Genomic DNA, 11,740 nt, shown 5'->3' with positions numbered 1-11,740 from the left:
CAGTTTCATTTCTAAACCCCTATGTCATGCATATAGTTATTTCTCATCTCCATCAATTTCATTTCATTATTTTATCCAGAAAATACAAAATTGGCATTTAAATTTAGAGAATGAAAGACTGAGACCTTTATTTAAAAGAAAATTGATTATAGAGATGAGATCCGAAAGACTTTTCAATGCTCAACTGAACCCTAAAGACTAACCCACACTATATATAAGTAGTAAGGCACCTCCCATACACAAACAATAACCATGACATCTTTAATTTCCGCTAAATTATGCTTCCTGCCTTATTGCCTTGTCATCTTCTTGTATGTTTCATCACCAAATTGGGTTGTTTTTCTTTCTGCTACTTCTACTTCTCATACTGAAGCAAAGGCTCTTCTCAAATGGAAAGCCAGCTTATTTCCAAATAAAGCCCTCAATCATCTCACCTGGTACCCTCCCACTTATAATATTAATGCCACCAATTCTTCCAGCACCAATCCAAAACCAAGAACAAGCCCATGCACTTGGACTGGTGTTTCATGCAACGCAGCTGGAAGTGTCAGCAAGCTAAACCTTTCCACTAGTGGTATTCAAGGTACGCTACATGAGTTTTCATTCTTGTCCTTCCCTAATCTTGAATATCTTGACCTCAGCTTCAACAAACTCTTTGATGCCATCCCACCTCAAATTAGCTACCTCTCCAAACTCCACTATCTTGATCTCTCCCAAAATCAGTTCTCTGGGAGAATCCCACCAGAAATCGGCAACCTAAAATCTCTTGTGGAACTATATTTGTGTCAGAATCAACTCGATGGTTCAATTCCAAGATCACTAGGCAATCTAACAAGCCTTACCCTTCTCTATCCCTATCGTAATAAACTTTCTGGTTTGATTCCCAAGGAGATAGGGAACTTGAAATCTCTTGTAAATCTAGAGTTGTCCCACAACAATTTAAGTGGTCTCATCCCTCCAAGTATTGGTAACTTAATAAAGCTAAATACTTTGTACTTGCATTCCAATCAACTTTCTGGTTTCATTCCCAAGGAGATTGGGAACTTGAAATCTCTTGTAGATCTAGAGTTGTCCTACAACAATTTAAGTGGTCTCATCCCTTCAAATATTGGTAACTTAATAAAGCTAAACACTTTGTACTTGCATGACAATCAACTTTCTGGTTTGATTCCTAAGGAGATAGGGAACTTGAAATCTCTTGTAGATCTAGAGTTATCCAACAACAATTTAAGTGGTCTCATCCCTTCAAATATTGGTAACTTAATAAAGCTAAACATTTTGTACTTGGATGACAATCAACTTTCTGGTTTGATTCCCAAGGAGATAGGGAACTTGAAATCTCTTGTAGATCTAGATTTGTCCTACAACAATTTAAGTGGTCTCATCCCTCCAAATATTGGTAACTTAATAAGCCTAAACACCTTGTACTTGCATTCCAATCAACTTTCTGGTTTGATTCCCAAGGAGATAGCGAACTTGAAATCTCTTGTAGATCTAGAGTTTTCCTATAACAATTTAAGTGGTCTCATCCCTCCAAATATTGGTAACTTAATAAACCTAAACTATTTGTACTTGAATAACAATCAACTTTCTGGTTTGATTCCCAAGGAGATAGGGAACTTGAAATCTCTTGTAGATCTAGATTTGTCCTACAACAATTTAAGTGGTTTCATCCCTCCAAATATTGGTAACTTAATAAAGCTAAACATTTTGTTCTTGACATCCAATCAACTTTCTGGTTTGATTCCCAAGGAGATAGGGAACTTGAAATCTCTTGTAGTTCTACAGTTGTCCTACAACAATTTAAGTGGTCTCATCCCTCCAAATATCTGCCAAGGCGGAAAACTCATAAACTTTTCAGTAAGCGCAAACTATTTGACCGGTCCAATCCCCAAAAGCTTGAAAAACTGCACGAGCTTATTCAGAGTCCGTCTTGACCGGAACCAATTGACAGGCAACATATCTGAAGACTTTGGTGTTTATCCGAATCTTGATTTTATGACTATAAGTCACAACAACTTGTATGGAGAAATCTCACACACCTGGGGACAATGCCCAAAGTTGACAACCCTACAAATGGCAGGAAACAACCTTACTGGCAGCATCCCACCTGAGATAGGCAACACAACCCAAATTCATGTGCTCGACCTTTCTTTAAATCACTTAGTTGGGGTGATTCCAAAGGCTTTTGGGAGACTGACATATTTGGAGAAGTTGATGTTGAATGGAAATAAACTTTCGGGTTCTATACCCTCAGAATTCGGATCATTGAGTGATCTTGAATATCTTGACTTGTCAGCAAACAAATTCAATGAGTCAATTCCGAGCATTCTAGGTCACTTGTTCAGATTGCACTACTTGAATTTGAGCAAAAACGATTTGTCTCAAGCAATTCCATTGAATTTGGGGAAGTTAGTACAATTAAATGACCTAGATTTAAGTCACAACTCACTTGAAGGTAAGATACCATCAGAAATGAGCAACATCCAGAGTTTGGTGACACTTAATCTTTCCCACAACAATCTTTCGGGTTTCATACCAACGAGTTTTGAAGACATGCATGGCTTGTCGTATGTTGACATATCCTATAATCATTTGGAAGGTCCCCTTCCCAACACTCGCACATTTCGAGAAGCTCCGCCAGAAGCATTAAAAGGGAACAAAGGATTGTGTGGCAAAGTTGGAGCACTGCCACCCTGCAATGAACATGGGACAAAAACTAATCGAAAACGGGTTTTTGGAATAACATTCTCCCTTCTAGCAGTATTTGTACTTCTATCTGTTTTGTTTACAATTGTCTTTGTAGTGCAAAGGAAGAAGAAGCATCAGGATAAAGAACAAAACAACATGCATGAAGAGATTTCCTTTTCAGTTCTAAATTTTGATGGAAAATCAATGTATGAGGAAATCATAAGAGCAACAGAAGATTTTGATTCCATATATTGCATTGGGAAGGGAGGACATGGAAGTGTCTACAGAGTGAATTTGTCATCTGCCAGTGCCAACATAGTGGCCGTGAAGAAACTCCATCTCGTGTGGGATGGTGAGATAGAATTTCAGAAGGAGTTCTTAAATGAAGTAAGGGCACTAACTGAGATAAGACATCGGAATATTGTGAAGCTCTATGGTTTCTGCGCACATAAACGACACTCGTTTTTGGTATACGAGTATCTTGAAAGAGGTAGCTTGGCCACAATCTTGAGCAAAGAGGAAGAGGCTAAAGAGTTAGGGTGGAGCAAAAGGGTGAATATCGTAAAAGGTGTAGCTCATGCCTTGTCTTACATGCACCACGATTGCTTGCCACTGATTGTACATCGTGACATCTCAAGCAAGAACATTTTGTTGGATCCTGAATATGAGGCCTGTGTTTCAGACTTTGGCACTGCTAGGTTTTTAAATCCAGACTCAACTAATTGGACTACCGTTGCAGGCACATTTGGCTACATGGCACCAGGTAATTAGTATTGTCATTCTCTGTTCTTTGTGTTTAAAATATTTAAGCGTTTATTTTTAGACCAATGATTAACATTAACAAATTGCACTTCTTTGATTTCGAATATATAACTATTAGATATTTTTATGATGAATGGTGATCCAAACTTCTCTTCTTTATTTATTTATTTTTTTCATTAGCCAGGTTTTATTAAATTCGATTTGCGTAAGCTATTTTATTTGGTTTTCAAATAGGATAAATTTCTTCGAAATTGTAGGTTGTGTGTTTCAATGAATTATTAGTTTGATTGGGAAATTGTCACTTCCTCACTGTCCTTTTTCTTTGAACACTTAAATCTCAATCTCTTGTACATGTGTACAATTGGTGCATGATACAATTTCTTCTCTGAGTATTTTTCTAAGCAGAGCTTGCATATAAAATTTCTTCTCTGAGTATTTTTCTAAGCAGAGCTTGCATATACAATGGAAGTGAACGAAAAGTGCGATGTTTTTAGCTTTGGAGTTGTCACACTAGAAGTAATTATGGGAAGACATCCAGGAGATGTTTTCTCATCTTTATCATCTCGGGCGTCATCGTCATCGTCATCTGCATCACCTGCCCCTGAAATGCCAATTTCGGATGTTCTGGACCAGCGCATCTCGCCACCCTCAAATCAAGAAGCAGGGGAGGTGGTGTCTCTTGCGAAGATAGCATTTGCATCCTTGAATCCCAGTCCGCAGTGTCGTCCAACAATGAAGAAAGTTTCTCAGCTCCTCTCATCAACTCAGAGGCTGCATTTGTCAAAGCCATTGCATATGACAACATGTGGTGAATTGCTTGCTCTTGATAGTTTGACTTCCTGATGAGGAGATGTGCTGCTTTTCTATATTTCACTTCATTCGTGTCTGCCTTTATTTAATTCTTCTTAAATGTTTGGTATTTCGAAATGTTTTTCCTTATGAACTGTATGTCTCAGGTTGCCACCTAAAGTACTATGAATATATTAATGATTGCCACCCAAACTTCAACAAAATCATAACTTAGAGGACAGTGGCGAAGCCAGGATTTCATGTGTGTGGGGGCCTCCTATAAATTATAAAAAATAAAAAATTCGAATTCACAATACACATAAAAAATAGTGTATATATATATCACATATGTCAAGAATTATATTGCTTATTGGTTGCAATTATAATTGTTCTCGACAAAGGGATAGACAAATACATTCTAAGCAAGAAAAATTACAAGAGATAGACAAAGAGTGGCGATTTAGCAAATATCTTTAAAGCTTTTTCCCCCATTAAACCCAATAGAAAGAAAAAACAATCAAAATTTCCCAAATAAAAAAAAAATCTTAGGCCCCTTCATGCATTCATATCATACATGAAAAAATATTGACTAAGTATGAAAAATGGTTTTTCAGAATAATCATTTTCTCAGGATAATTTTTGGCGGCTTTAATTCCTTACACATCAAATAAGAAAACTTGATTTTATGAGATTTTAGTATGAAGTATATATTGACTTAATGAGCCATCATTTTTAGCCTAAATCGTATTTTATACTAAAATCAATTTTTCATATTTTGATTTGGTAGGAATTTGATTTTCTAGTATTTTTATTTGAATCCAAATAGGGGGTACTTCCTTATTTACATTGTAAACTTAAGAAAATGGAGTAATATAAAAATAAATTAAAGTAAAAGGACAAAGACATTTACTTAAATGTTGAAAATGGAAATAAGGTAATTTGTACACTTGGAGTGCACCGCCACCAGCTGAGGAAAGGTGCAATTTGAACTACCTCCTTGTGCCTTAATAGGTCCGCTACAACACATGTGGGTACATATCAAAACGTAAAGTATTTGAAATAATATACATATAAAAATACATAACAGTATATTACTTTTAAAATATAAAAAAAAACTTGAGTGACGGCTCGGGACCACACTGGTCCCAGTGTGGCTCCGCCCCTGTTAGAGGACAATTAATGTGATGAATCAATATTATGTTGGAGGGACACATTGAGACACGACACAACATTCAAGTGACATTGTGTGCGTTTCCCTTTGAATCAAATTTAGTTTCAAAACAAAAACGTCGGTTAATGTTTGGATGGCTAATCGATATATATAATGGTGTATTTCCTTTTTTTTTTCCCCCTTGATGGTCCAAACTCAAAATAACATAGAAAAATAAAATTTTGACTTGCAATAGGTTCTGCTTTTTTGGTGGAAGGCTCATGATTTGCTTTTGACTTGGAGATAAGCAGCCAAAGAAATGGAATAGGAAATTGGACTAAAATGTATACCGGGACATATCAAGCAAGAACATTTTCGTGTACTAAAATGATTTGCTTTTGCTTGCTCTGGATGGTTCAACGACCTGATAAGAGAATAAGCTTGTTTTCTAGATTTCAGTTTATGTCTGCCTGCGTTATTCAAATTATTTTTAAATGTGTTGCCTTAATATGGTACTTTATCTTATGCCCACTTGTGTGTCTTGGCTCATACTTTAACAAAGGTTTTTCCTTGTGAGAGGGAAAGAAAAAATGAAACAATAATTTCCTCGTAAAATGACACGGTTTAACGTTTTGTATGTGTGTGTGTGTTCGGTTCTTGCCACAGTGAAGGAAGAAAGTCAGTGGGAGTTTTGACTCAAGACACAAAATGCAAAATGCAATTACTTCAACTTCTTCAAAGTTAACAGACAAAGACTTTGACTCAACTCTGTGAAAACCCCAAGAGTCTTCCCAAACCGTCTTCTAATTATGAAAATAAGATTTTGGAAAGAGAGTAGGCCACGAACGCTTGCATGGATTGGTGATATGAGAAATCTTACACATATCAATCTGTTTGGAAATACACTTTCCGGTGCTATTCCTAAAGAGGTAGGGAACTTGAAATCTATGGTGGATCTAGACTTGAGCCAGAATCAACTCAACGGTTCAATTCCCACTTCATTTGGTGGCTTGAGAAACTTAGAAGTCTTATCCCTCCATGACAACCAACTCTCTGGCTCAATCCCCCGAGAGATAGAAAATCTAGTGAAGTTGACTCTGTTGTATTTAGATACTAACCAGTTTTCTGGTTATTTGCCCCAAAATATTTGCCAAGGTGGATCACTCACAGAATTTACAGCAAACAACAACCATTTTGTTGGTCCAATTCCCAAAAGCTTAAAAACCTGCACCAGTGAAAAAGGCTTTGACTTGCACATCAAAGGTCTCATGTTCGAACCCTCATGACATCAATTGTGTGCGTGTGTGTGAGAAACCCCTCCCCTCCTCTGCATTTTTTTTTTCTTCTTGGAATTAAGTTTCATTAATAGAAAGCCAATGCCAATTATATATAAAAAAAGAATAAGTTGAAGCAAATGCAACAGTAAAAGTCTACTAAAAAAACTCAAACATGCATAAAGAATGTGACAAATGTTAAATCAAAATATAGAATAGGAAATTGGACTAAAATGTATATAACTATCATTACTTTGAAACTTCAATTCTTCACGTTCATAATGATTTAGGTAAGAGATAATAGAAAGAAAGAAAAAAGGATAGAAATGCGCGGATGAAATTACACTGACGAGTTATTCTTTTTCAGATTTGTTGGAGACAACTGTTCGTGATAGGACTACCATTTCCTGTGTCCTGCTAGCGCACTTCCAACTATAAAGATAAGGGACAAAGACTCCCACTCAAGTCAACTGTGTATGAAATATTATAGCTATTGCACTGCTCTATAAGTAAGGCACTACCCTAATATGTGCTAAAATATGAATATGGTTTGAATGTATTAGGTTATTTTTATTCTTCTTCATAAGGAGGTATATATAAGAGTTTACAAGGTGTTATACAAGGAATTAGATACAGTAAAGAATTAGGAAAGTATCTCCTAATTATACAATGATTTATCAACTATATAAAAATAGGAAAATAAATCCCTTAATTAATCAAGGAAGTAAATCTCCTTTATTAATTAGGAGACTCACGTCAACACTCCTCAAGTTGGTGCATATATGTCACCAATGCCCAACTGGTAAGTGAGTCATAAAATACTCTTCCACAAACAGCTTTGGTTAAGATATCTGCCAACTGATCTTCTGATTTTACGAATGATAGGCGGATGATCTTCTTCTCAAGTTTTTCTTTGATAAAATGTCTATCCACCTCAACATGTTTAGTTCGATCATGTTGAACTGGATTATGAGCAATATCGATGGTTGACTTGTTATCACAATGTAACTCCATTGGCTTTTCTAGCTTGAACCCCAATTCTATCAATAGTCTTCTAATCCATGGTAATTCACAAACTCCTTGAGCCATTCCTCGATACTCTGCTTCAGCACTAGATCGAGAAACTACATTTTGTTTCTTACTCTGTCAAGTGACTAGGTTACCTCCCACAAAAGTGAAGTAGCCTAAAGTAGAATGCCTGTCAGCAACCGAGCCAGCCCAATCAGCATATGTATATCCAACAACTTCGAGATCTCTATTTTTGGAGAACGTTAACCCTTTCCCAGGTGCTGACTCTTAGTATCTTAAGATCTGATCAACTGCATTCCTATGGGACACACTGGATGAGTGCATAAACTGACTAACCACACTCACAACATATGCAATATCTGGTCTTATGTCACTACTACAAAAAGTGAAAAAGATGACCAGAAAACAACGACGGTCTAAGTGAAAACCGTCGTGGTTTTTAAAAAGACGACGGTTCTAAAAACACCGTCGTGTAATACAACCTTAGACAACTAAAAAATGGAGATTCAAATGGCTGTTCAAAAACAACGACGTACATAATTAAACAACCGACGTCTATTTGAAACAGATTTCCGCAGTGTAAAATCAATGCCAACAAAGAACGGCAGAAGTTATGAATCGACCGACGTAGAAAGTAAAGACAACGATTTCAATAAAAACCGCCGTTTTTACTCATAAAATAACACGACGAGGTTTTCGTATAAGACGCCGTATAATTACAAAAAAATCCACGGCTTTAAAATACAAAATATCGCCGTATTAAATTAATGTACAACGACGAAAAATATAAATATATGGACGTCATTCTCGTATAGTTCTACGACGTTATCTTTAAATCGTACAATAAAATTTAACGTCGTATTTATTCATTTTATACGTCGTACATTTAATTTTAACCGTCGTCTTAATAAGAATTTTTGTTAACAATTTTTTTCTTTGATTTTCTTATCCTACGTCGGTAGATCTACTTAATGACAAGAATTGAAATAACCACGACGATTTATATAGAAAACCGCCGACATAATCAGATTTGTCTGAGATCCCAAGGGTTACGAAATCTTACCAGATGGAACTCTGTTCCACATCATAATCTTAACAGATGACACAGATTTGCAATCAGAGAGACACTTTTTTGGAAGTTGATGATGTGTGTGCGTTTGTGTATCTACAAATATTATACCTAACGTCGTTGCAAATTTGCAATCAGAGAGACAATTTTCAACGACGGTTATATTATACCTAACGACGTTTAAAAAACAAATCAACGTCGCTAAACAAATATATTACGTCGTCTTAGTTTTACTTAAGACGACGAAAAACGACGACAGTAATAAAAAACAGTCGTTGTTTTTATATTCTTATTTTATTTAAATCTGTCCTCCAAAAAAGAAACTTTACATAATCCAGAACATTAATTTCCTTCATTTTAAATTTCCTCCGGAAAAAAAAAATCTATTTATAACGCACTGTAATTGAAAAATAAACTGAAAGGTCACGGGAAAAAAAACTCTATTCATAATTTAAAAATTCAAATCCACGTCGGTTATATTAAACATAACGACGTTAAATGAAAAGATTCCACGTCGCAAAACAAATATTGCGTCGTGTTAGTTAAAAACGACGGCATAACAAAAAACCGTCGTTGTTTCAAACTGAATTAATTTAAAATTTATTCGGGAAAGCAAAATCTATTTATAATTTCCTCGGGTTAGTAATATTGCGTAGTGTTAGTTTACAAATTCTAGAACATTAATTTCCCTCATTTTAAATTTCCTCGGGAAAGAAAAAATCTATTTATCACGCTTTGTAATTGAAAACTAAAACTGAAAGAATTCGGGAAAAAAAACTCTATTTATAATTTAAAAATAAAATCCACGTCGGTTGTAGTACACTTAACGACGTTTAACAAAATAATCTACGTCGGTAATTATAAATCTACCGCCATCTTACCTTAATATAGACGACGAGAAAAGACGAAGGTAGAACAGAAAACCGCCGTTGTTTCAGTTTTTTAACAGTTTGGTCCTTTATCTTTCTGCAGGACTTGTATAGTTCAAAGCATTGACAATGTCTTCATCATATCTCCCAGCAACTACTGATTCGATTGCTCATGCTTTAGAGGCCATCTGAAGCCATTTCTATTCTTTATCGCATTCTTGAAACCCATCTTCTTCTTCTGAAGCTCTACGGATAAAGGAAGAGGCTATCACAAATCTGACGGAACTTCTTAGCCAAGAAAATCAAGCAGATTTCCCTGAGAAGCCAACTTTCCTTCGACAGCGAGTGGAGGCCAGGCTTGCATCTCTTTTGATGGAAAGCAAGGAGTATTCAGAAGCACTAAGTGTCCTATCAGGCTTGATCAAGGAAGTGAGAAGGCTAGTTGACAAGCTTCTTCTTGTGGACATATATTTGATGCGAGTAAGCTCAATTTCTCTTTGAGAAAGACATCCAAATTATTGTCTTTGAGACGTGAGAGACTGAGAGAGGAAGAACTTGAATGTAAACCGAAAATGAATGAAAGCGACAAATTTATAGAATAAATTTTTAAAACCAACGGCGGTCCTTACAAAAAAACCGCCGTTTAAATTGTAAAATCAACGTCGGTATGACCGACGTATATTACAGAAATCCACGTCGGTACATTAATAAAAACGACGTGTTAAATAATCTACCATGACGCGAGTTATTACTTATGTACTTTAATTTTTGAGTTTACTACGACGGTACCTACAACACTACTGTCGTATTTATTTACCACGTCCGAAGTTAAATGTACCGTCGTATTTTTTAATTTATACATCGTAGTTATATGTAACCGCCGTATTATTTTTTTGAAATGGTTTTATATGTAAGCAACTTTTCGTCTACCTGACATACACATGCGCTGTTTCCAAACCCGATTAAAAATTTCAATCTCCCAGAGAAAACTTTTAGACTTTTTTCCTTGTCAGAGCACTGTCAGAGTATCTCATCGTCTTCCTCTCGTCTTCTTCGTCGTCTCTGAACTTAAACATAATCTTCCTCTTGCTTTCATTGCACGCAAAAGGTAAGCTTTCATTTTCACTATTTTGGTTGCTATTTTGCATGCTCATACGTTTTTTGTTTGAAAAATCTTTTTACCTTTTTTCTGGCCAAAATCATTTTACTTCTTTCCAAGTTCGATAAAATATACAGACAAAGAGGGAAAGTTTCCAACTTCGAAGACAACTACCTCAACTAAATAAGACGACGGTAGCTTCTTATTTACGTGGTTAAATATGTAGACCACGACGGTTCGTCAGTCGTTCTAGCGTCGTCTGAAAATTGACAAAGTTGTTTTTAAAATTATAGTCTTTTTTTTATTTGCTTGTTTAATTGCAGGTTTGATTTCTCTGAACAATAGTTTTTGTTTTTTCCTAATTTGATAAAATATAAAGAAAAAGAAAGTAGGGTTGGTATCTAATATAGACGACAGTATCTTATTGTTTTACGTCATGTGAATGTTAATACCACGACGTCATATTAAAATACCGTCGTCTATATAAGATTCCAAAACTTTCTTTCTTGGCCTTGTATTTTATCAAATTAGAAAACAAAAACCATGGTTCAGAAAAATCAAATCTGCAATCAAACATTCACAGAGAAAGAAAGAAGGGTTTTGGATCCTTATATAGACGACGGTATATTACTACTGACGTTGTGTGAACATCAATACCACGACGTTATATAAATATTTCGTCGTTTATAGTTAATTATCACGTCGTTTATAGTTAATTATTTCATCGTTGTTTAATTACCTTGGTTTTAAACATTTATTACGTCTGAGATTATTTCATTGCGTCGTTTAAAATCATATCATACGTCGTATTTTATTAATAACCGTCGTTTGTGTTCTTAATCTTTTCCTGAAATAATTTCACTTGCAGTTTTGTCTGTAAAAATGGTTTCTCACCAAGACCAAAGTAAGGATTCTGGCTCCAAGAAAAATGGAGATAAGGAGCTTGGAATGGTACCTCCTCAAGTGAAGCCTTCGAAGAAGATGAAGTTTGCTTCATCATCTGCTGAG

The 11,740-nt window shown here is 35.6% G+C and overlaps 3 protein-coding genes across 3 annotated transcripts; all 3 read left to right on the top strand.

The window, feature by feature from the left end:
* On the top strand, positions 253–2,653 carry LOC18766225 (probable leucine-rich repeat receptor-like protein kinase At1g35710). Its single transcript, XM_020570962.1, has 2 exons — positions 253–2,496; positions 2,603–2,653. Exons 1-2 carry the CDS (start codon positions 253–255, stop codon positions 2,651–2,653), a joined length of 2,295 nt encoding a protein of 764 aa, XP_020426551.1.
* On the top strand, positions 2,798–3,462 carry LOC109950826 (MDIS1-interacting receptor like kinase 2-like). The gene has a single exon (XM_020570961.1). The coding sequence runs from the start codon at positions 2,848–2,850 to the stop codon at positions 3,460–3,462; it is 615 nt and encodes a 204-aa protein (XP_020426550.1). The 5' UTR covers positions 2,798–2,847.
* LOC109950751 (MDIS1-interacting receptor like kinase 2-like) lies at positions 3,639–4,380 on the top strand. Its single transcript, XM_020570799.1, has one exon. The coding sequence runs from the start codon at positions 3,916–3,918 to the stop codon at positions 4,294–4,296; it is 381 nt and encodes a 126-aa protein (XP_020426388.1). The 5' UTR covers positions 3,639–3,915; the 3' UTR covers positions 4,297–4,380.

This window comes from Prunus persica, chromosome G8 (assembly GCF_000346465.2).
Source record: "Prunus persica cultivar Lovell chromosome G8, Prunus_persica_NCBIv2, whole genome shotgun sequence".
Classification (NCBI taxonomy): domain Eukaryota; kingdom Viridiplantae; phylum Streptophyta; class Magnoliopsida; order Rosales; family Rosaceae; genus Prunus; species Prunus persica.
Note: the sequence above shows the minus strand (reverse complement) of the source record. Positions and strands in the feature narration are given on the sequence as shown.